At 35.5% G+C, this 26,823-nt stretch overlaps 1 protein-coding gene across 1 annotated transcript in view; it reads left to right on the top strand.

Moving 5' to 3' along the window:
- LOC118737833 (protein timeless homolog) overlaps positions 1–26,823 on the top strand; it is a 532,077-nt gene that overhangs the window by 493,837 nt on the left and 11,417 nt on the right. Inside the window, exons 5-7 of the mRNA XM_036468614.1 lie at positions 5,901–6,005; positions 6,144–6,192; positions 23,147–23,288. Of these exons, the coding sequence (XP_036324507.1) occupies positions 5,901–6,005; positions 6,144–6,192; positions 23,147–23,288 (296 nt within the window). The remainder of the gene's footprint in view (positions 1–5,900; positions 6,006–6,143; positions 6,193–23,146; positions 23,289–26,823) is intronic.

Consider the following 26,823-nt stretch of genomic DNA (forward strand, 5'->3'; position numbering starts at 1 on the left):
TACACCTCGGTTTACCATGTAGCGGTAGCTTTCGGAAAGGTGAAAAATATATATTTAATACTTGCGCCGGGTATTTAATGTTCGGCTCCGCCCGAACTTAGACTTTTTTACTTGTTTTCTTTTCTAATTATTTGTACAAATTTTTTTTTTTAGCACCATAGTAAAACACATCGTTTCTTGGTGCTGAATCCAAATCTGGCCTCACAATTGCTCTAGCACTAGAATTTTAAGATATGGGCATTCCCATGGTGGCGCACGTGACAGTCGTACGATTTCAATGTGATACAAAAAAGGAATACCATTTGTTTTCTTTAACTTTTTTGGGCCATTGTATAGCACGTAATTAGCTCTATATTTAACCGAAAAATTAAATCAATCGAACTGCTTGGTCCTGAGATATAAGCATTTAAAGAGAGGGTCGTTACGTGACAAAAAATGGAAGTTGATTTTTTCTTTTCTTACAAAATCGCAAAACTCTGCGAATTGTGGATGGCTATTTTTATGAAACTTATTTTAATATGATTTAGAGCAATTCTAGTTGTTTTTAGAGTTTTTTGAATTAATGCAAATTGTTTCAATTCTCTTCTACAACCCCAAGTGTGAAACGTGTCGTGACGTGACGTCACGTGACATAAATTTCCATCGTTATATTTTTGTTCATATTGCTTCTAAATGAATTTTAAACGCAAATAAAACATGTATTTTATGCAGAATATACTTTATATTTTAACTTCAGCGCCAATTCAGGGTCAATTTATTAGAAATCTATGATTTATTATGTTTCAACCACATGCGCCAAATTCGAACCAAATCGGACCATAAATACGGTTTTTTCGAAATATCTCGACCTTGGCACCACCTAGGAAGACCAATTTATGCAAACATTATTCTTCTTACATAGCCAGTATATATTTTAAAAAGCAGACAAATCGGCCCGTAAATACGTTAGATATAAAACTTTTATTTTTTTTGTCGTGGTGGACCTTCCGCTGGAAACACCCATATCCTAACCTCAAAGTGCCAAAAACACGGTTTTTAGCAATATTTGAGGTTATATAATGAAAACATCAAATTATTTGCTTATTTCTAATTAGGGCATCATTTTCGTTTGATGCTATTCGATTTTTTTTCTCGAAATTTACCAGTTTTAATGTGCAGTACTACAAAGCATCCTTTGATTAAAAAAAAAATTGGTGCTTTTAGTGTGTGTTTTTTTCAAGTTTTTGGTGCTTTTTGAAAATAAAATCAGAATTTGAAAATAAAATCAAAAGATGGCAACACTGCACTTATGTCTCTTTTTATGCGTTCCTCAGAAAGCCGCATAAAAAAGATATTTACTTTCATACAAAAACAGGGGATGCGTTTCAGCATTTTCAAAAACGGCATAAATTCAGATACTCCATGTAAAAAATTCTGAAAAACTGCATACAAAAATCCAGTGCGGCAATATTAAGCAAAAAAAAAAACAAAAAAACAAAAATTTATTTCTTCACTTCAACACTTATTATTCCATGTAAAACTGAACATTAATGAAATAAATATAATCTTGTCTGTATTTTAATCAAAAAAAAAATAAAATACCACAATAAATACATGAATTATGTAAAAATACAAAGACGAACTATTTATCAGAAGCATTGTCTCTTACACACAAAGGCATAAAAACACTCAAAAAATGGTTTGAAAAACCGCATAAATTCAAATCCGCATAAAAAAACGCTTAAAAAGATACCTAAGTGTACTATGAAATTTACTTAGTTGGTCTCTCCGAACAAAAATTAGCCGGAATTATTTCCTTTGATTATTTGTTTAGACTAAAAACTAATATTGTGTAAGATTATTGCGATACATACGTGTACGGTAAATTTTCTATAAACAAAGGGCAAGCTTCTGACAGTAACTAACAAAATTTTATCTAATAAACAATTGGACTTTATTCAAGCTTTAAGATTTCGGCCTAGTTCGCATAATTAGAGTAAATGGAAAGGATTAAATAAAAATTTGTTTACCTTCATTGCTGAATAACTGAGTGAGAGATGGTTTGGAACTGTGGCCAATTGTGAGAATCATTTGCCTCCTCTACATCATTGCATCCACAAAAAACTTCAGAAGAGTTGTCCGGAGATTGTGTCAGACTCGACAAAGCCTTAGGGTGACTCAAAAAAAGTTTAAAAGGTTAAGCTCTCACCCCTAGAGTTTTTCTTGTTTAAAAAAAATATATATTTAGCACTGTCTCAAAGTCCATTAAGTTTTCCATGTACATATTTTATACGGGAAAACGCTCTTTCTTAGAAGTAGAATTCTTGAAAGTCAATATTTTTCGATCGGAAAACTCTGTTTTTCTTCAGGAGATTTGCAATACTCATACCCAGTTGTTTATTTTACCATTTTTGAATACCAGCGATTTTTTATGGATCCTCCCACTGCGTTTTTGGGGGTTTGGGGTGCCTAGAAACGATAGTTAGGATTAAAAAAAAGGTTAAAAAAACAAATAGTTATTATTACTGGAAGTGTTTTTTAAAGAGAAACAGAGTTGTCCGATCGAAAAATATTGATTTTCAAGAGTTCTATACCATTTCTAAAAAAACGTACTCTTAAAAATACATAGGCTTTGAATAGGTTCTAAAATTTTAAAGTTTGACCCCTGCATTTATTTTTGGACCACCCTACTGAGCAATGTTTGAGGAGCCATTAACTTATTACTTTAATAAGCTCTCTCGAAATTAATTTTGCACAGGAAAAGTGATATTTGGATATTCTGTGAAATTATTTTAAAACACAAAAGCTTACTGAATTTGAACCAAAGTAGAAGTTAAGAACCAACATCTTTTCAAATTGTTAATACAAAGTAGTATCACATAATAGAAGAAAATCTGTAAGAGTATCACTGGTATTTGTCTTTTATGCATCCTATGTAGGTATGTACATAAGTACACCCCGCTTCGCTTGAATAGGTACAAATTTTTTCCTCTGATCTGAGGTTATGTCTGGATTTGTGGGCGGCGGAGAAGTTTCTTTTTGATCTGATTTCGAAGAATGATCAAGTTCAAAGAAAAGTGGTGAAAATGGTGTAGTAGTAAAATTGATGCCCTTTTTTGCAGCGACCCAGAATAGTAACTATTTCATGGTGGAGTTTCAAAAGAGTCATCCAAATTTTCGTAAGAGTTATGAAAGTCTTTTGCTAATAATTATGTGTGAGACATTTTTTTTAAGTCATCGATAACTATTATTTTAAGACTTATATAATAGAAGCTTTTCATAATAATTATCAGCGAGATAAATATTTTTAAGTCTTCAAAGACTTTTGTTTTGAGGCCTATATTATAAAAGTCTTTTGATTATAATTATGAGTGCCAAACAATTTTTCATATAGTCCCGAGCGGGTCCTAAACCAAATTCAATTGTATTACTAATTAGTAATTTTTTTTGTAAACATTTTTTTTATAAGAAAAAATTGGTATTTTTTCATTTTAAGTATTTTTTCTCAAATTTTTATATACGAAGTGTAAAATTATGCATGTTAGACGATAATCGCCTTAACAGCGATGCCAATTTTTTAAAAATTGGTGAGTATTTTTTTTTTTGTTTAAAATCTTTTTGATAAAAACAGTTATTTTTTCCTTTTAATTGTTTTTTCCCAAATTTGTATTCACGAAGCATGCAAATATGCATATCAAAAGAAAGAAGGTTTGATCGGCTTTACAACGACATGCATTCTTTTAAAAATCGTTTAGTAATTTTTTTGTTAAAAATTTTTTTTATACAAGAAAAGGTAGTTTTTCCTTTAAATGTGTTTTTTCTCAAATTATTATACACGAAGTATACAAATTTTCATATCAAAAGAAAGGTGGTTAAATCACCTTTAGAACGATATGAATCTTTTAAAAATCATTTCAAAAGTTTCTGAAATATTAAGTTTATAATTTTTCGAAGATCTGACTTATGACCCGTTATAGCACCTGTAATATATGTTTTCACAAAAAAGTTATATACGATATAAATTCGAGAAAAAGGCGGACCACGTCTGTATTTTTACTTTTTTTCTTTTTACATGCAATAGTTAAAAATAAGTGTTTACCAAAGGTAAAAATTCGAACTTCGAAGGCCCATATCTGGATCTCGGAGGCCAACTTCGAAAAATGGAGAAATCACTTTTTTACTTATGACTCAATCTCTTAAAAAAAGTTAGTTTGGTCCAATTCCCTGCCGAGTGCCGTACAGCGCAATTATTATGAAAATACTTTTATAAAATAAGTCTTAAAATAACAGTCTTTGAAGACTTACAAATATTTATCTCTCTGATGATTATTATGAAATAAATTTTATAATATTATGGCCTTATTCATAAAAAATAAAGTAGCTTTATAAAAGGTTTATAAATTAAAAAATGTATGAAAACGTCAATTTATAAAGCTCTTTAAACCTACTTTATTTTTTATGAATAAGGCCATTAGTATATAAATATTCATTATAGATGACTCGAAAAATATATATGTATCTTAACATATTGATTATTGATTGGCTTTTATGCTTTTCTCTTATAATAGTTATGTCTGTGCTTTTTTGAGATTTTCTGAACACAGGTGTACATATAGAGCAATCCGTAGTTCTATTGTGGTATCGTCAATACCAACACCATTCATACATTTTTTGCAGTTGAAGGTGTGTCTGCTTCGCCCATTCTTGCTCTTTTATAGTCCTTTAAATTATTAAAAAGGTTTTAAGTGCCCCCAAGATCAGATATAAACTTGGATCTTGAGGAAAAAATGTGCACCTATTCAAGTAAAGCGGAGTGTATGTACGTCCAAACATGACTAGATATTTAGCTACATATTTCTTCCGAACTCACATGCTTGCCATGTAGAATGCTCTGTGTTTTGTTAAAGTTGAATAAAGTTCGGCAAGGTCAGCATGTGTGATGGTGCAGACTAACTGCTGTTGCCAAGGCAGGTATGTGTGCAGGAATGTTGTGCTATTACATTTTTTCAAATAGGTTAGCACAAGAAAATCAAATGCTCAAACGTTTTTGATCGAAAGTAGAAAAGGCAAACTTATTTTTGGTGCTTTTTGTTTGTTAATTAATTAGCAACTTTCTGTGTATTATGTATTGTATGTAGGTAAGGTCGTTGTATGTTACGTATCAGCATGTGTACACTTTGCTATGAATGAAGTTACAAAAGGCAGAAAATCATTTAAGCATTTCTATGAAAAATTAGTACACAATGAGAGTATTAACAGCGTTAAATTTCTAAATAAATATACACATTATATGTATGTACGTAGGTGTATTCTTTACTTTACCACCCACACATGGCTCTATTGCGCTGGTCGCTTGCACCAAGGTGCTTAATCTTATTTGCCGCCTATTATTCTTAATTTGTTATTACATTCGGGTACATTTCGATGCGTTCTACTTGTTATCATTATAAGTAATGGCAAATTGGTATACAATCTTATTATAAACCCATACACCCGGCATCTATATTACTTACTAATAGCAATTGATACCTTGGCTGCAGTCTCTGGGAATTCCACTCTGCATGGAAATATTCCATTTTAAGCTCGACCCGCATACGCTACATACATATGTACTTACATACCCATGCACTCCAGCAGGTATGTAAAAGCAAATTATTGTGCTGCCGGTGTTGTGGCAATTTAATTTGCTGCTAATGTTCTTAATGCCGACGGAATCTCCAATACATCTATATTGGGGTGCATTGCATGCTCCCTAATTCTGTACATCAAATTCTTTAAGACTCTCTCTCATTTAGCAACCCTTAGTTTGGGGGTAGGCTATGTATACAATATTCAATAATATTTAATACAACAGAGACCCCGCAATATAAGGAAGTATACATTGATAGCTTATTTTATTTTCGTTTTATCACATTTTTCAGCTACAACAACGGAAATTGAAAACGATGATAACACGGACAATGCTCAGTTCATTGAAGGCGAAGAAGAAGAAGAATATGATGACGAAGAGAACGAGGAATGTCCAGGTAAGTGTTTTTTTTTTTTCATTTTCCTGTCTTTATCAATCCTAAGTAGGGGTGTGAACGGCGCTAGCCATTTAAATTCGCGTAGTTGCTATGAATTTAAAGTATTTACTCCTCCGCACTTTTTATTTTTCTTTGTAGATGAAATACTCGTCGAGAAGCCATTTAAATTTGAGGACTTTGCTAAAAGGTGAGTGCAACTTTATAGAACCGACTATTGAATAGGAATAATTTTAATGAAATTAAATAGCGTAAGATAAGAAATCAATTCTTCTAGTATTGATTAACTCAGCGGCAGGGAAGGACCAAAATAACGCGCATTCACACAAAGTTTGTTTATTAAAGTTAAAAATTGTCGGGTAGGCACTGTGGCCAATGCAAGTCATCAGCTACCATCGCTGCATGGTTGTAGGTCATGAAGAGTTCCTAAAACTTGTAGCATTTTGGCTTTCGGAAAGCTCAAGAGGAGTTTTTGATAGATGCATCAAATAATTTGAGCTTTGTTTAAGATTTCACAATCTTATTGTTACAATAAGTTCGGTCATTTAGTGTTTGATCTTCACCATTGAACAGAAACTGAACGGAAGGCTTGTTGGTGCGAAAATGAAAAATTTAACACGCACGTATTTGAATGTTTACATCCGAGTATCTGTTTTAAGTGTACATACATATGCATACCAAGCACGCAAAGCGTACAAATCGCGTGCTCTGGAGTTGATGGAAATTCAACATTTGAACGAACAAAGATGCTTGACACAATTTGTTGATATCATCTAGAGAGGGTCAGGGTTCGAATTCCATTGTAGGCACACACAAATTAATTTTTTTTTTATTCAAAAATTTTTATTGAGCCGTTTTCAATGAAAAACTTATTGTGGAAAAGCAACAATAATTTGAAAAAATGGTTGAAGTAATAGTGATAGCTATGTATTTCGGAAATCACAACATTTCCTCATCAGACTTCTTTCAGTAGGTTTTTTTTTTTGTTTTTATCTGGACTATTCACTTAGCGGATGCTTTTTCAAAACGAACGCGGTAATTTTAATATGCGCGTAATTGAATTGAATATTTACCAATATACAGTACTTTCGTTGACGTTTATAGTAAGATCAATTAAGTTTCTATTTGATTTTAATATATTTTTCTCTCAGTGTAGAGATTCAAGATTTGTGAGTTTAAAAAAAAAAAAGAGAAAATAGTCAAAGATTTAAAGTACAAGTTTTTCATATAATGAAAGTAGTTCGAGGTTTTTCTCTTTTTTATACTTGTAAAATAAACATTTCTAAAAGAAATGTATTCTTTGATTACTTTTCGGTTTTTGTCTTTTTAGTGCCTTCTGTTGCCCTTTTTTGTGTATTCTAGTGCATTTTCCTGCCTATTTTCTATTTTATTTTGCCTTTTCTAGCCTATTTCGTTATTGTATTTTGCCTTTTTTTATAGGTTTTTATGTCCTAAAAATCCGTTCTCTGTTTATAAGTATAAATAAATGGACTACCGAGCTTAAAGTAGTACCTGTTTGTAAGAGCTTCGCCTCCGCCTTCTTCAATGTCTCTAATTTAGTATTGAGTTTATTTCAAAAATCCCATTAGAGACATTAGTAATGCAAGAACCAAATTACATCCTACAAGGAAATTAAATTACAGAGCAAATTTTAGAATTCCCCTCGTATTTGACACCCTTATTCAACCAAATACCGTTTTTGTGATATGTATGTGAGAAGTATTTACTTTCAATTGGAGTAATGCTCATTTCGTCTTTCTGCTTCATACTTATGAAATCGGCACCATATGCTTCCGGCCAACTTTAATCTGCGTCATTAAATACTTTAATTTTATACGCCACTTATCTGTGTAGAGTAGAGTAGAATTAGAGTCAAATAACTAGAAAGCCCCATACTACAAATTTAGTATCCATTTAAAACTCGTAACACAAAAAAAAAGGCAGAGGCTTAGTTTCGTTCTTTTCTTTGCTTACAAAAGCAATTATGTGGCAAATTAAAAAGAGAAGCAATCCTAACTGGAGGGGAAAAATTCCAATATAGGCAATAAAACAGCTAAAAAATGCGTACAGCTTGCACCAACATGAAATACCCAAATAAAAAAAAATAAACAGAATGGCGTAAAAAAACACAAGTTAAGTAATTTATAGTATTTGCCCGCATGCCGGGAGTCAAATTTGAGCAGCGAAAAGAAAAAGGGTTGGCATTGAATTTACCAGCAAGGGTTTTGACTGGCCACCATGCTAGTAGTGAAAGTGAAAGTGAAAGTATATGTACTAAGGCGGGTTGATTTGTATGGATGAAAAAAAGTTAAAAGTCGTGTAGCAAAAACGTAATCTACATTAAATTCTAAGAAAATTCTCTGAAGAAACCATGGGTCTAATATCAAACCCTAATCCACGCCTCACGACTTGAAAATTTTTTTCCACTTCTTTCGCTACAATTATTTTCTTTTTTTGAAATATATTATGTTTTATTATATTATATTATAGTTTATGCAATACAGGTTTTGTTTTGAGACTAATCAAAATATTCAATTATCAAAAAAGCAGTTGAACCCCAATTTGCATCTCCTCTGATTTGCGTACTTGGGTGAATATTTTTTTTAATGAAAAAAAATTTCAAGTGTAGAAAAAATATAAAGTGCAAAAGAACAGAACTACCTTACTAAACAATTTTATTCAGAAAATTCGATTTCTTTTTGGAAAAACCTATTTTTTCCAACATTTATTTTTTTGGCAAAGGCGGCCATATAAATTTTCAAGTCGAGAGGCGCGGATTAGGATTTTATTTTAGATACATGGTTTCTTCGGAGAATTTTCTTAGAATTTTATGTAGTTTACGTTTTTGCTATATGATTTAAAAAAAAAAATCAATCCGCCCTAATAGAATATACATATGCATATGTAAGTATGCCATTGCGTAGAATGGTTGTCTTTCTTGAGCCGTTTTTTTGGAAAGATTTCACTGGTTTTAAGAGTTAACGGACTTATTTAGTGTTTTTATGTACACCACTGCGTTATATGTACCTCTTTTCCTTTGTTTGTGTTCTTTTTATTGTTGTTGTTGTGGTCGCTTCGCGCTATCGCTAATTACGTGGGCGGCAACTTGCGCGGTCGTAAAAGGATTTAAAATGGTACATTTCGACTTGCCGAAATCAAAAGTGAAAGTTTATTTGCTGCCGCATTTCAGCCGCTTCGTTTTAATTTCTTCCCTTTTTATGTATATACATACGTATTTCGTTTCAGGGAATAAAAATACCAAAATTAAATTACCGTAGTGAAATTAAATTCCACCGGACTTATTTTATTTCCTACGACAACATAATGAGCTTACGGCACATTCCATTCGTTTGCTGTGTAGTCACGGGTACACCTACTCGTACTGCTACGGCGGGGAATGCAGTCAGCTTTTAGGCGGCTCGCGCACATTCACGAAATGAATGAGTTAATTACAAAAGAAAAATGGGTTTTAATTTGATTTGTAGGCAAACGAGCTTCGGTGCCACGGTGGGGTGTGAGTAAGCTTGAGTATTCGGCTGTTTTAATGGCGCCGCGTCGTGCTGTGAAATGCCGGAAAATGCGGTAATTATTTGGCCGAGAGCACATGCGGCCCTTACTTATTATAGCCTTTGTGACTTTAGACTTTAAGTCCAACGGCTCGTTTGACTTATTTTTAATTCGTAGTCTTTTTGCATCAGCGCGCTTTAGTGGCAATTCAGCGTTTCGCAATAGCGCGCTTGAGCAATTAACTTTCTTAATTTTGTCAGCTCAAAATCTGCACCTTTTTATTGTGAATTTTTTTGCAAATTTATGGCATTAAGAAACAAAAACCCAAAAACGGGGGGAAAAACGTTCACCGGATTCACGCGTTGTATAACGGCAATCGTTTTCAAAGTCAAGTAAATAATAGTTTCCCTTTCCTTTGGTTTCCAGACTTTATATATTTGCCTTCTGTAATGTCACTTTCTTGCATTCCTTTTTTGCAAACAATTCGCATTCACTCTAGGTATAAGCTTGCCCTTTGCTTGTAAGACAGACCTTCAGCTAAAGCACAGAAAGTGAATATTTGTACTTGCTTGATTTTTCCGCAATTGCATCACTCTCCACATTCAAAGTCTATTTTTTTCGTCATCATTTTTTAATCTCGTTTTTAATTTCATCTTTCCCATTCTGTCTGTTTTCCTATTACAAAGATTGTGCAAACAATTACTGCTCTGTCTCTGCATGGCCATCCAGCTAGTTTGCCGTCGTTTTAATTAAGGATCCTTCATCCTCCATAGCGCATTGGTGCGGATATCCTTCATTACGTTTAGTCAATTCGTTCTTTCCAATGCATGCACGCCAGAGCAACAACACAATCAGCCGTCACAGCAGTTTTTTTTTTTTGTTTCTCCGTTGACATTTTCTCTTTCGCTGCTTTTGGACCTTGGATACATGTATGTATATGTAAGTATGCTTATATTTGCACTAAACAAAGGCGTATATAGTGAGGTTCGTAAGTAACCAGTAACGATAATGGTTAAATATTATTTTCGAAAAAATAATCAGTTGTTTAACAACGAAAGATGACAAATTAATAAAAGTGAAGCCTCAGTTAGCTTTAATGTGCGAAAGCCATCTGTGAAGTCATTTTCCCATTGGATATTTTACTTGAGCGGTAATGATCTGTCATAAGCTACTCAGTCTTAAAGATGTTTCAATATTTGTTAGGTAAAAAGATGCAAGCCAAAAAAAAACGTTTTACAGACAGCATGCAACAACGTTGGAAACTGGTCCGTTTATAGTGTTTTGCTTTCCAGATTCAATCAAATTAGCAAATCCTGAGGCTCCAATAGCACAAAATTTGTATAGCCTCATATGTGCGGCTTGTTGGGGTTGTAACGCTTAAAAATATTTCATGCTTTAGTTGAACAAATTTCTTCATCAACACATAAATGTTGCTTCAGCGGTACTTTGGCGAAATAATCATTTAAAAATTTCAATACAGGACTATCTATTATAATCTTCGTGGTTGAAACGTACGCTTTTTTCAAATTTTTTCAAAGGCAGGGTATTTTGTATGCACTTTATGCCTGCTTCCTGGGCCCAGTACATATACAAGTAGTAAAGTGCGATAGTTTAATTATTGACATATAGCATATAATGCTTACAGATCTTTTAATATCTAGGTTTGCAATTATACCACTGGAATTGGAATCCCTTTGCATCATGTAGGGGTTTGTTTCATTTTTAATGAGCTCAAATATTTATGATGAGGAAAATAATTAAAAAACTGGAACGGCGTTGAAAGTGGCTCCTCACTGGCTTCATATAGAGGATCGTTTTGGTAATAATGACTAGAAAAGTCCCCACCATCTCCACGCTCCCATTCAAGTAAAAGGTTCTCTATTTCAAAATCTGGTAAAGATTTTTAAGCCATATTTTATGCTAGTTACCAAATCAATTTTTTCTTTTTTTTTTTGTAAATTTGTTTTCCAAGTACTTTGTTGGACATCGGAAACCAACAGCAAAGATAATCGGAAAATAAATATACATACCTCATAAAACGACTCTACAACAATGAGATGCACGATGCTTTAAGTATTTATATGTATCACCACTTTGTTGACACTAAAATAAATATCAGCCACTCAGCTTAACACAAAGGCAACTCTGTAAATAAAAAACATTGCAGTTAAGCAACTTAACAACTTTACAACAACTTATCTAATATTAATGTTTTTCAGTTGCGGGGTGTTTTCGGATTGGTTCCATATATGCAACTGTGCCATGTAAAGGATCCGAACTCTTTAGTTTGATTACCGTATTGCAATATTTTATTTATTTTATCAAATTAACTGGGGTAAATTTTTTTAAATAGGTGGCAACGCTCTCAAAAATATTTCCAAGAGTAAAATTTCTTAAACCTCTTTTATTCGATACCCATATTGTAATATTTAATTTATTTTGTTAATTGAGTTTAAAATTTTCAAAGAGGTGGCAACTCTCCTCTAAAATATTTCCGGCTGTAACCATTCTTAAACTTCTTTGGCTTGATGCCCGTATTGTAATATTTCAGTTACTTGAAATTTTTCAAACAGCTGGCAGGCCTCCCAATTTTTGTGTTGTAGATGATCCTGGTATTATATCGCGCACTTTTTTTAAAGGTTTACTTATTCAACATCTACCTTATCTTATCAATTTAACTGAATCAAATTTTTCAAATAGGTGACCACCCGCTTCAAAAATCTGTTTGATAGCAAATTTTCGTAAACCTTTTTAGTTTAGCACCAATATTGTAACATTTAATTTATTTTATCAATTTAAATGAATAACATTTTTCAAGCAGTTGGCAACCAGGTCAAAAATATTTTCGGTAGTAAACTTTTCTAAACCTGTCTAGTTTGATACCCATATTGCAATATTTAATCTATCTTATTAATTTAATTTAATTAAAATTTTCAAACAGATGGCAACCTTCTACACAATTTTTTGGGCTGTAGGCTTTCTTAAAACCTCTTTCATTTGACAGCCATTTTGCAATATCTAGTTCATCTTATCAATTTACTTAAATTGTAATTTTCAAATAGTTGGCAACTCTCTAATTTGTTTCTTGTGTTTTAAGTTAGACCCTAGACAATACTGCATTTGGTTCCATGCATTAGTTTTCGAGTGATGCGCGTACAAACATATAGACAGCCAGAAAAAATCCTAAAAATTGTAGATTTTGCTTCTGTGGCTCTAATAAGGACCACTTATATTAATTTTTTTAATATCTATAATGTACAGACATCGCCCCGTTACAATTTTATTATATGTATAGATATACATATAGATTTCAAGGCAAACTTATAACCTTTTAGTTCAAATTCAAAGTTTCTAAAGTCACTTAAGTTGCTTTAACAAAATACCAGAAATACATAAATATATGAACTAATTGTATGATATTTGCTTTAGTAACTGTTTTCAAACATAGTTTTCGCAAATTACCGTTTTTTCGGTCCCTGCTCCAAATGCATGAATCGTTGGCTTTAGAGCATTCTAGAAAATTTTTTGCTCCTTGAAAATATTTTGCAGCTTTTAAGCATGCATTTTTTCTTTCCTTATTTCAACTATTGCAATTTGCATCCGAAAGCAAGGCACTATTTACAAAAGAATCTTCCTTTCAACCGCGCGATATTTGCTTTTTTATTGGGCGGCAGCTGTTAGTGACGAAATTATTGTATTCGAGTATCATCGCTCTTTATAACTGAAGTGTTTTTCCATTCGTATTTGTATTACAGTGTTTTTTGCATGCCGCGCCCCGCATTGGTCTTCTCAACTAGGTACTTATGCTTTTGTCTCCCTTACAATAATGCCGGCCAAAAATGAAAGCGCCAAATTCCTTTTGTAATTATGTTGGAAATTGTGGCACTGGCTGTCACTCTTTCTCCGTTTTTGCCATTCAACGCATTAAGAATTTTAGCGCCTTAGATATAATTTTTGATTTCAACAATTGTACTCTCGTATATACATATCTATATATACGTGGAGTTTTTTTTCCTTTTATACTTAAATTTTGCACTTAGCCGCTTACTTTTATTGCTGTTGTTGTTTTTGTTACTGCCGTATTCCTCTAAGCTATGCCCCCGAGGGAGCTAATTAGAGATTAACGTCAAAAGTGACTTAAAACTTTTCATTGGAGGAGATTTAATATTAAATGTCGGTTCAAATGTCCGCTCCTTTTGCACTCTGTTGCTTTTGTTGTTGTTTCTTTTGAGTCAGCCGCATTGTTGGCATTTTCATTGTCCTTCCGAATCTCCCTTGAACATCCGAGTTGTTGCTGCTTTAACTTCCGCACACTTAAGTTGTTTAGCTGACGAATTTATTCCCGAGTGCTAAGCTGGGCGATTGTTGAATGCAGCCTCAATTGGCGCCACTCACATAGACATTGTACTAATTGTTCTTGTTGTTATTGCTTGCTTAATTGTTGCATTCGTTTGTAGTTGTTGTCGTTTTCATAGTGTTTTTACTTCGTCGTTTTAATTACCAATTTCAGTGAATTCGAATTCTGCGGCCTCACTGAAACATATTGTTTTTTATTTTTATTTTATTTGGTAACCCTCAAGTGGCTTCCACTCATTCTGCAATATTTTCCAAATGCCGTCTATTCGTTTCAACTTTCTCATTTCCCTTACCCACGTTCAAGCAGCTTAATCGTTATTGCTATTTTCAGCAGCTGCATTTGAAAAGGATTTGTATTTGTTTAGCTCAAATAGTACTTCTATGAAAACCACTTAGCGTTTATAATTGTGGGCAATTATGGGTAAAAGGGAATAATGTAAAGTTTTCCAGTTTCAACTTCCATTGCCTCTCGCCCTCTCTTGCTATCTTACTTTACATGTTTGTCATGGTCTCATTCGTATACTAACTTTTAAATAAAATAAATAAAAACAAGCAACAAATGAAATTGAAATTATATGCATACATACTTACATACATTTCTAGTAAAGCGCTAAGAAGGTATCGAAAGCGTGACTTTATTCGAATATTGGAACATATACAGCCATACATATACATATACCTTTTGAAAGGTTGACGTCACTTGGCTCTTTTTAGGTGGTTTTACATCGGCGCTTTGTGATAGCGTGAATAGGTGTGAACTTTAAGCACTTAAGGAAACGTGGTTTTTGAAACTTTGCCAAACATAGCTTGTAGAAAGTCTGCATAACATATTGGTTATTTGTGGTCCTGTACGCGTTTTAAAAACGAGAAATATTAACAGAAGTGAGTTCTAACCTCATTATCAATCGTATGCACTTGTAGATCAGAGACAATGATATAGCGTTGGCGCAGAAAATGAAATAAAACCTTGCCTTTTCTCAGTCCAGTTGCCCCTTATATTCTCCTGCTCGCTAATCACGACGATGTCGCACAGTGGCCTGAAAGTGGCAAGAAGTCTAAAATTCAAAATGTCTCGAAATGTGCGACTACGATGAGGAGTGTCAAGAAGCTGCAGAGAAGAAAGATGCCGCCTTCAAGGTCACGCTGCGACCGCAGGGCGAAACGCGAGACATGTGGGACCGTTTGAGAGAACTGAAGAGCGAAGCAAGACGGATTTGCCGCAATGAGAGAGAGAGAGAGAGGCCGAAATACGTGAATGCGAAGAGCTTGAAATGCTGGCCGACAGGGAAAATTCCCGAAAATTTTATCAGAGAGTTAGGTGACTTACTGAATGTTTCAAGACCAGGCCGAATTCCTGTAAGAACAACTTACCTCAATTATGGAAGGAACACTTTTCCACCCGGTTGAATGGCAGCAGCACTGAAAGTAGTGGAGAAGACGAACCCGAGCCCCCAGTCGATGACGATGGAGTCGATGTCCCACCGCCTGGCTATGACGAGGTACGAATAGCGATTTCGCGGCAGAAAAACAACAAAGCTACAGAAGCTAACGACCTGCCAGACGAACTATTCAAGTACGGCGGCGAGGAGCTGATAAGTTGCATGGATAAGCTCTTATGCAGAATTTGGTCAGATGAACGCATGCCCGATAACTGCAATTTAACTGTGCTCTGCCCAATCCACGAGCAAGTAGATCCTGCCATATGCACCAAAAACCGAGGGATTAGCCTTCTAAGCATAGGTTGCAAGGTCTTATCGAGTGTATGTATTGTGTGAAAGACTGAAGCCCAACGTCAACGAACTGATTGGACCTTCTCAGTGTGGCTTTACACCTGCCATTCACAATACGCCAATCTTGGAAAAGACCCGCGAGAATATGATCGACACGCATCATCTATTTGTCGATTTCACAGCCGCTTTCGACTGCACGAAAAGAATACGTCTTTAAGCCGCGATGTCTGAATTTGGTATCCCCGAAAAACTAATACAGCTGTGTAGAATGATGTTGCGCAATACCATCAGCTCTATAAAAAATGGGAAGGACCTCTCCGAGCCGTTTGATACCAAACGAGGTTTCAGACGAGGGAACTACCTTTCGTGTGAGTTATTTAATCTGATGTTGGAGAAGAAAATAAGAGCCGCAGAACTGATCGGCTCAGGGACAATACTTTACAAGAGTTACGTCTGTTCTGCCTTCTCGGGATTAGATAGAGAAGCAAGCAAAGCGAATGGGTCTGATGTCATCACACAAACAGTCAGAACATGCGCGTCCTGGTACACACGTCACTGCTGACAGTTACAAGTTTGAAAAAGTAGACAACTTCGTTTATTTGGGAACCAACATTAACACCAATAATAATGTCAGCCTTAAAATACAACGGAGAATCACTCTTGCCACGAAGTGCTACTTTGGACTGAGTAGGCAATGGAGAAGTAAACTGCTCTCACGTCGTACAGAGATCGCACTTTATAAGTCAGTCATCATGCCTGTGCTAGTGTATGGCGCGGAACCATGGAAGATGAAAGCATCTGATGAGGCGGCTCTTGGAGTTTTCGAGAGAAAGATTCTGCGAAAGATTTACGGACCTTTACGCGTTGGCGATGGCGATTACCGCAGACGATTTAACGATGAGCTGTATGAGCTTTACAATAATATAGACATAGTACAGCGAATTAAAATTCACCGGCTCCGCTGGCTTGGCCATGTCCTTCGAATGGACAGAAACGCTCCTGCTCTGGAAGTATGCAACGCGGGCCGCGTTGCTGGTAACAGAGGAAGAGGATGGCCTCCTCTGCGTGGGAAAGTTAGCACAAAAGAAAAATGACTGGCGTGCTATTTTGGACTCGGCCAAACTGGCCTAGATGGTTACAGGGCCAACAAAGAAGAAGAAGAAGATGAAAATCGAAATTTGACCTTGGTCCAGGCATATTAGGATATTGTGAATACTTTTGTCGATTTCAACAAATCGGAAAATATAAAGATCAAATGGACCTAATCAAGGTACGGTTCTAGTTCATTATTTGGACCTGTAAAACTATAACAAAACTAAGTCTTCCAAACAGAATAGGTGTACATCTTAAATAATAACATGGCGGTTCATAGGTAGAGGTTAGGTTCAACGAATTCAAAGTGAAAATTGTAAAAAAAAAACGTCATACACTGATCTGCCGAGGCTGCCCACCTCTGATTTCTGTTCATCTACACCTAGCACTTCAGCAACAATTGGCTTTTGTGCTGTTAAAATAGCAACAACAATTTCTGTTCTCCCTATAAATTTTGGAGTGAGAGTGAAATAAGAGACTCTTATCGAGCAACTATTCTTGTCTACCAATGCTTCTATGCTGGTGTATACCAGCAATTTTGGGTGTCAAAATTAATAAGAGGACGGCGATGCGACAGTTTCTGTGTCGGATGTCCAGGTTAACAGTCACAGAGACTGAAGAGTATAGAGCCAGTCGTGAAAACCAGTCAAGAATAACAAAAGTTGAATTCTCGGACCTCCACACGTTGGAGAGTAGGTACATGACTCTATAGTTAAAAGAATATTTCTTTTAATGAAAATCTTTGAAGCCGTTCGCAAGGCCCAATGTATCTTTGTATTAACACGTGCAAGCTTTTTTTTTAACTGCAGCTCATGTAATGAAAACCAACGCAAAGCAAATTACAATTTTTGGGAAACCATGCACGGACTAGACCTACGACCCTTAAAGTTATTTTATGTTATTTCCGCATTTCATTCAGTTGTTTTCATATTTAGTAACAACACTTGGAACTGTTTTTTTTTGTAACCTTTTTTTGAAATACGACATTCAATAATAAACTCCATTTAACTTTTAACATAAAAATAAAACACCGGTTGCTCTCAACTTCTCCGCTAAGTAGCAAGCTACACACATACCTACATATACAAGTACATACACTTATGTATATACTGATGATAATCGCTGCCCATTACGTAAATCAAGTGCGCCAAAATTAAAATACGTTTTAAAATACATTATCAACACTTGACCTATTACGAGGGCAATAAAAAGTCCTGAGCAACTCCTTGTCTGGTCACCTTTCAGCGGAAATTGTATTTTTATCGCTTCTTCATGTAAATATCGTTGCTCAGTCAGCGTCAGAATTGAAATCTGTTTAAGCAACACATACGTATATACAAATAAATATGCAAAATCGCATAAATTGTAGCACCTCACTTCCTGCTTGAACTACTGAAAACAAAAAAAAAGTGTCCGTTGTGTAGGCAAATGCCGTTTCGATATTTTATTCCCATAAATCGCCATTTAATGCATTTTTCTTGGCGCGAAAAGGTGCGCCCTGTCGTTGTATTATTACTTATGTATTTACATTTTGGCTACAACCCGCTACAACACTCATATTTCAGCAATAAACTGATCTGACAGGGCGTATACGCAACCCTCACATTTGTCGGTGGAAAAACATTTTTGCTGGTTATGACTTAACAGAGCTACAACAATTTATTGATTAACTAGTATTCAACAGTTAAATAGCTACACACATACATACCGAAGAAGGTATTGCTTACACATGGTGCGCGTAAATTTGTTTGCTTAATCAATTAATGTCGGATGGAATTGATGATAATATTTTTATGTACAATGTGAAGGAGGCCATCACATGCAATAGTATATATGTATGTAGGTATTAACATGCTGCCGCTTTTTAAATATTACACGGTTAAAAATTTCCGTTTTAATTTTAAACTTTTTGGACTACATATATGACGAAACTAAATTCAGTTTCAAATACAAACCTTTCAAGTTTAAACAAAAAGAGAGCACATATGTTGGGTTTAGAATTTAAAAAGTTTGGTTTAAATTTTAAACCCAAACATTTACCTATTTAAGAAGTAAAAAAAATATATGTATATTAAATTTCATGCTCCTTCTGATGGGGATTGAACCCGGACAGCCTTGGTAGCAACCAATTGTATCACTCAGCTACAGCCACACATGTAAATGTGCTTTCATAAATTGAGTTTGAATCAACATCACATTTCGCTTTGTGCAAACATTTTCTATTTCGGTTTAGATTTTAAACCAAATGTTCTATATATGAAACCTGGAAACTAGAATTAATACATTTTGGTTTGATTTTTAAACCACGAACTTTTTGGTTTTAATTTTAAACCACTCATAGCAGTACATCATTTTCTCGGCTGCCTGGACTAAAATTTAAACCAGAATATATTAAAAATTGCTTAAAACTATTGACTGGTTTAAAAAGTAGACTATAAATAATTAAAAAAAAGGCAGTAGTCCCAGCGCGATTTAAAAAGGAAACCCAAATTTTTGAGCGTGTAGCTCTTTGGCTTAATTTTAAATCTACTTCTAAAACCGTATGTACATACATACGTATGTACACATCCCATACTTAGTTTTGGATTAAAGCTAGAGTCAACGCTTCGTTTTTTTTACCGAAACACATTTCTTCAGTTTATTTTCTCTGTTTACCTGGAAATAAATAAAATTCAAATTGAAAATAAATGCACTTGGCATATGCAATCGTATTTAATCGGATTAAAGCAATAGCCAGAGCAAGTTGCAAGACTGGAACTCAGCAAACAAAAAGCGAACTACAGAGATGTAAAGCATGTAAATTCTAGTGAATTAAGTTTGAATGTATGCTTATTGCAATTATGAGGATAAAAGCTGACCCAACTGCCATCTTTGTGCTAAGTTTACCTCAATTACTCTGCCTTTCCGAGCATTGGGACTTCAGCTACCAAATTACCATTGCTCCACTGGTTATTTGAAAGCTTAAATGCTTTGTTAGCTGTGCGGTTAACAATGAAATTTCTTTTAAATTCAATTTGCAATAAGCGAAATAAGTGGAATTATTCCAAAGTTCGAAGAAAAAATAAAATAGATGGTAACATGAGTAAGAGCTTAGTGCATAGTCTACATGGCTTTTTGGGCGCAGACTCGTAATGTTAAAGATGATAGCTTCTTTAATTTGGTACTTTGATACCTTGCAAAATTTTGTTTGTTTGCAGTTCTGGGAATTTGCACTTAGCATGTATTTAAAACATGAACTCTATGCGGCATGGCAATGTAGATCATTAAACCAAAACTCTCGATCTTCCAAGGGCCTTGCAAGTAGGATTGAAAACTTTTAAAACCCCTTCAAGGAGCAAAAAATAGTTTTTATGGGAGGAGGAGACGTTTTGATACAGGAGCATACAATATTCGTTTTACATCTCGAAAAATCTAAAGGAAAAGGTCTTTCTCCACACTGCCATTTGCATCTATGGTAGAAGAAGCTCTTTCGGCAAATGAACTACCGCATGGAAAGTAAATTTGTACCGTTAGCCATAAACTCAAAAAGTTTCATATAGATAGTTTGGAAATTTTCGTTAATCAACACTGTTGAACTAAAACAAAAAAGGAGTATTAAGCTTTTGGGGAAGACTATCCTCCCGAAAAGAGGAAGCTTGGCAAACCTACTTTCAAGCGCTCTGAACTGCGCGTTATTCGATATTACATATCTAATCTGTACCTTATTTCTGCGTGGCCCGTAGATAATGGAGAAAGATAATACTGAAATCCATGCATAAAGAGTGAGGAAAAATAATATTTATTGCCGTTCTGCCGCATCCTCTACTTCTGGAAACAAAAATGGGAAATATTATCGAACTTAATAGTTTTTTTTTGAAGTGAAACCTTTTAGCCTAGTTCGAATCTTTTGACGTTAACTATTTAACGACACGGTGAAGGTGATATGTAGCAAATGCGTGAGCTATCGGGGATCGGGGAGAGACGAGACAATGACGAGGATTGAGATAAATAATGATAAGGATAATGATAAATAATATTACTACGACAGAGATTAGGGCAAATACAAAGGTAAAGACACAGTCAAAGGCAACAAAAAGTCAAACTCAAACTTTAAAATTCTGCAAAAGATTAAGATTAATATTAATAAAACGCTAGAGAAGGGCACGGACCTAAATCCCGATCCCGCGCATCTCGACGTTTTGCAGAATTCTACCACGGGTCCCTTGGGTGCCAAAATCTATCGCTAAGAAAAATTCACGTGTGTTTTAAATTAATTTTAAATATTAAAAAAATAAAGACCTGCCATCTTCGGATTTTTTTGGTTTTGCTTTGCTGTTCGTTTTCGTTTGAACTCATTACTGTGACTCCCGCGGGTCCCGTTCTCTACTACACGCACAAAATTGTTTATTATTTTTTTAGTGGTTTTTGTATGCCAGATTTATGCCAAATTTCGATAATATTAGGCAATATTTACCATTTCCACCGCTTTTCATAGCATACCATTTACCATGCGTCTTCCTTTAAACTATTTGCTCATCTTAATACATATATATGTATATCGGTTGGTGATTTTTCGTTACGACAGAAGGGCTAAAATATGTTGTCAATCGAATAAACTTATACTTAGATATGGCTTAAAAGTGCCACCACCAGCTGTCTTTTAAAGTCTCTAAAGGGCACTTAAACTATTTGTAACTCACATAGGAGATACAAGCGTACCACTTTACTGGCCATGTTAGCCGCAAAAGCATTATGCTTTTTTTACCGCCTTTTACTATAGTAAAACTTTTCTCATTGTTATGCCATGTTTTTGAAAGTAACAACAGCCACCTGTTTGTAGTTTCAGTGGTTTCACCACACAGTGTTGCTTATCCGCACGGGCAGCCACGGCCACTTGTATGTATGCATGTTCAGTCGCCATAGCCGATGGCAAATTTTTCAGCACCTGAGCCTACAAACAGGCTTAAATTCATTCATGCTTAAAGTCAAGCACACGCACGTGCACGAATACATACATATGCACACAACAGTAGATGAGATTCTTTCAGTGAAAATTAAATTTTGGTTGCCTGCTTGCCCCTTGTTGCTTCTCGTTCAGTATCGTACACTGAAATTCCCCGCACTGCTGCTGTCCAATTTATATTGTTTTCTTGCTATACTCGAAATTTAATTTATTTTTACTACACCACTACCACTACTGAGCTGCATGCTCTCCACAAGTTGGGAAATCTACTCGCACTTTCCTATTACCAAATCCATTGTCAATTATTTCTACTGCATCTCGCCCCTAGCAAGTACATATTCCAGGCACTTCACTTATGTTTGTCACTTATGTATGGACCAACATACATTGCTCTTCCATCGACAGCTACCAAGTGTAATCGTTTTTGAAACAAAATGAAAACTTAAAACATAAAACGACTTTATCGTCTGCATTTGCCTAGTTTGTAGCTTCTCTAGTTAACAACATTTGGCAATTTACATTGTAAGTAGGAGGCATGGAGCAGCCTATTGGCATGATTGTAATAAATTTTGTTGCATGGAAATTTTACAATTCGTAATCAACTCAATAGTATAAAATATCTGTTTTGGGGCACTCATGTTTAAATTTATTTTGATTGCTTGTTACTTAAAAAGAGATTACATTTAAAATCCTTGTGGTAGGTGTTGGTATGTAATCTCCAGTGAGTTATATTAATTCAGTATTTGTTTTCAACTGAAGTAAGAATAGAATTTTCTGTGGTGAGCTCCATGACGATATATGTAGTTGTATGTAGATGGATTTTGCGATGCTTCTTGCTGGTGCGAGCATTTAATTTTCTAACCTTTTCTCTTGCATCAATGAATTTCCCTATGCAATATTGAAATCGCTCTCATGTCTGTCCACTGGAGCATAAAACCACACGCACATTTATATACATATGGCTATTTAAATTAATGCCACAACATAAAATCGAGACGAAACAACCAGTGCCTTCTGCGTAAAAATTTGCCAGCACCTAAACCATTTTGAATACAACCGGTTACTGCTCAGCGCCACTGCCACTTAGTATCTTTCTCTTTTTTTTTTTGAAAAATTTTAATTGAATCAACATGAAAAGGCGCAGAGACTGAGAAGGAAGCACAGCAGGCATAAAAGCTTAATTGGCTAAATTAAAACATTCCAACTCAATTTCCATGAAACATTTAACCTCTAAGCGTTTCCAATTAAATATAAATACATGCAACACATACTTACATATGCGCATATCAACGTGTGTGTGCCCGTTACTGTCGCGAAATGTTTGTTTTTGTTTAATTAAATTGAAATTAATATTTAATTTATTTTCCGTAGCAATTTCATGTGCACTCATGCTATTGCTTTTTCCAATTAGCCTATGGCACACTCCATATATGTAAATATGTATGCATGTATATGTGTTCGTTGTAAGTAGATACATACTAAAAATAAGAATTTGGTTCCTTTTAATTTTTGCACAGATTGCTGAATCCGAAAATAATACGCGCTTGTACAGTGGTTTTAGCCGATTGGGATCAAATACCAACAAAATCGTTGAAGTCAGCCGTCACCTTATTGCATCGCATCGCTGTTGGCTGCTCTAGTCCGGCCATGTTGTATCAGGTGAGTAAGAAGTGAACGAATAATAGCGTACATTATTTCGTACATAAAGGTATCTCGCCGTAAAAAAATTGCTATTTTTCTAAGATAATCGTAAAACTACGAACGACCTGCACTAGAACGGGTTTTACTTATAACAAAAATATCTTGTTGGACTTTAGTTAGTTACCGCGACCTGAAAGGTCTTTTGTATCTCTTAAAGGCAGGATCCCTAACCCAGTGTGGCCAAGATACATTCGGCTTGCCTAATGAGTCCCAAAAGAGCGTTGGTAGGCGAATTCTTTATAATAAATAGTTCGACCATTGAAGCTTTGAAATGGATTAGTCTGTGTCTTGCCATAGAATATGCCCCGTAGTTTCATCATCTTCAAGGCAGAGCCGTCATTCCGACTCTGTGGCTACGCTTATTCGGTGCAAGTGGAATCGCAATCGGTTGTGACCAGTCTGGTACTCAAAAAGTTGGCCTAGTATCATTTCTAAAATAATATCATTAATGTTGAAAGGGTAGCCGAAGAGCCTGGCATGTTTCTGGTCCTTACCGCTCCCCAGTACTTACTGCGTTTAGAATGTTCCCACTCTGACCACAAAATGGCTCAGGTCCCGAGAACGCTGTTAGCGATCCTTCTCGTGCCAAATCGTCGGCGATATCATTGTCTTTGATTCCACAATGGCCCGGTACCCAGCACAGTGTTACCGTGTTTTTGTCTGCCAAAATTTGTAGCGTGTCTCTAACGAGCTTGGATTTTATAGTCCTGGCGGGCTACTCTGTAATGCTATACGAAAGAACAATGCGATGCGATAGGCAAATCACGTGGTCTACATCTGTAGACCAGTCATGCTTCTGCCGTGATACAATTTCCAATCGCTCCATCTCAGCGCACCTAATGCACTGATTATGTGAGCACACATATTATCAACAGCTACTGAAAAGCACAACTAGCTTAAGAAAGAAAACTAAAAGATAGCATTATTTTAAAAGAAGCGGTGTACGATCGTAGACCACATGACCATTGTAGGGTTAATCGCGATTAACATTTTATTAATCGTTAATCAGATTAAAATTTTGCCAACACTGCTATAAGTGACTATTGGGTCAAGGTGCAGGGATGGTATTTTCGGGAATAGTAGCCCAGAGTTCTTGCTTTAATTTAAAGCTAAGTGGAAGGTTGTATCAGGTTTTTTTTTTTTTGCTAGTGATTTTCAAATATTGCCAAAAACGCGATTTTTTGACACTGACTACATTTTTCTCAAAATCTGGAGCTGATGGAACAATTTTTCAATTACCGCACCAAAATCAGTGTTGCCCTGTGTAATATTATTTGTTGGACAAACAAATTTGCTCTGCATATATCTACTAATATGAAGGTCTGGACGATATCTTAGAAAACAAAGAAAGACTTGACATGAAAATCCTCCGACCCGGCACAAAAGCATGAATCAAATGCAGTGCAAAGGAACCAGTCTGTACTTTACATGAAAAACTCTAGTGTAACTTTGCGAAAAGAGAAAGAAAAAATTTAAGTTTTTCTTTTGAACTAATCGTTTTAAGGTCACTCTGTAACAGATTAATCCTGCGCTGAAACTGATTGCAACAATATCCGACATTAACATTCAGTTTTCCCATCGTTCCCTTCGCACCAATTGGAAACCATTTTCTTAAGCGACTTTTAATCGAACCTGCTCAAGATTTTTCCAGTGTAGGTACTTGCGTTTTACTAAAAAAAATATACAATGGATAAATGTAGTACACATGTATGTATATATTAGGATTCTGGTTTATATATACATACGTATAAGACAATGATTCTAGAATTTTTGTCCTAACTGTTGAGTGGTTCAATAGCCTCGTGGCTATTGCGGTTAACGCGGTCACCTTTCCATGTCTGATCACCAGCTTAAATTAACTCCACTCTCACGTAGTAAGCTTCCTCTGAACAGGCAATGATCTTTTGCTTGTTTTTTTACTCTTCTCCTCTTTACTTGATTACGTGCGCGAGTCATTTGAAATTAAAATGTAAGCCTGAGGATTTTCCAAAACCAAAGTTTGTTGTTTACTTTACAAACTAAGAGTAGTTAAATTGAAATGTTGCATACTTTTTGGGGCGTGCAAACGCGAAATTAAACCTCAAAAAGTACATAGCATATATCGTTGTTAAAATGCATAAAGACCTTAACTGACAATTTACACTTTTTGAAGAAAAAGAAAAAACTCAAATGTAAACACATGCTATGTTTGTAGAATTTTTTGAAAAGTGTCGTAAGCTCGTGGGTTTTTAGCAGGCGGCTATAAAATGTTTAGAGAAGATGCTTGCTATCTTTAGCTCCATACAATTTATGAAACCGATTTGAAGAAATCAATGCCAGTTAGGTCCTTTCGGCATTTAATTAACGATATGTGCATATGTATGTGGTTGTCCGATACTGACAATACAAACGACGACGGCACACGCGAGCAGGTGAATCGCTGGGCTAAAAACTTTGCAGACTAAATGCAACTTTGTGTTGTTTAATTGTAAATTTGAATTAAATTTGCAGCCTCAACATCCATTGGTAAGCAGTGCCTAGTACACGTTTTATTCTGCAACAGTTAGAACTTGTAAGAGCTCTCTCTTCTATTAGTTGCTCACGCCGTTATGTACATACTTGGATAGATATGCTTTCATGTATGCACCCAGGTAAAATTTTAATTTCAATTTCAAATTTTGTTTGTTTGCTCGGATCGCATACACACTTGCGCTTGCATACATACAAACATGCATAGTTGCGATGGTGTGTATGCATATGTATGGCTGACTGGCTATGTTTGTTTGCATGCTGCCCGTTGAATTTGTTTTGCGCTTGGCAAATTTCCGCCGTATTCTCGCACGCAAAGCAAACATAAATCAAAGTCACCGGGAAAATATCCTAGTAAAGTGCACAGCAGCAGCAGCCGCTACCAATGAGTGTAAATAGAAATATTTAGCTACTTAAAAATATACGAATTTGTGTTGGGAAAATGTGCGCTCTGCTGCCTATTCATACGTATGTGTCTGTTTACTTGTGTGCAATACGAGATTGCCGGCATCAATTCAAGCCACAACCAACCACAGCGACAGCCGCAGGCAGGCGTAACGTCGAGCGTGAGTTGTTGGTCGCGTACGGCCTAGGCTGGCTTAGTTCAGTCTGGCCTGGCGCGATAACGTCTGTTGACTCCTGCGGACGCCAAATTGACTTGCTGCCTGTATGCACACTTATATACATTATTGTATGTATAAAAGTAAATTCCGGGAAGGCTGTGTAAATAGCAGCAAGAAATTGTGGTCTCCTGCTGCTCCTTGCCATTATTGGCTCCATACGAAATTTTTGCTGCGCCTTTTTTGTTCCGTGCGCCCATTTTGTACAAATTAAATGAACTTGAACTTCCACACAGTGAACAGTGGTACGCCTGCTGATCCTGCCGCCAAACTTGTTTGTCGTTATGCTCCTCAAGTGGCAGCCACCATCCAAGGCTGGGTTGTGGGGAAGTTGCACTGTAATGCAGACAAAGTAAATTCCTAGG

The sequence above is a fragment of the Rhagoletis pomonella genome, unplaced genomic scaffold (assembly GCF_013731165.1).
Source record: "Rhagoletis pomonella isolate Grant_MI unplaced genomic scaffold, Rhpom_1.0 Rhpom_scaffold_00004, whole genome shotgun sequence".
Lineage (NCBI taxonomy): Eukaryota > Metazoa > Arthropoda > Insecta > Diptera > Tephritidae > Rhagoletis > Rhagoletis pomonella.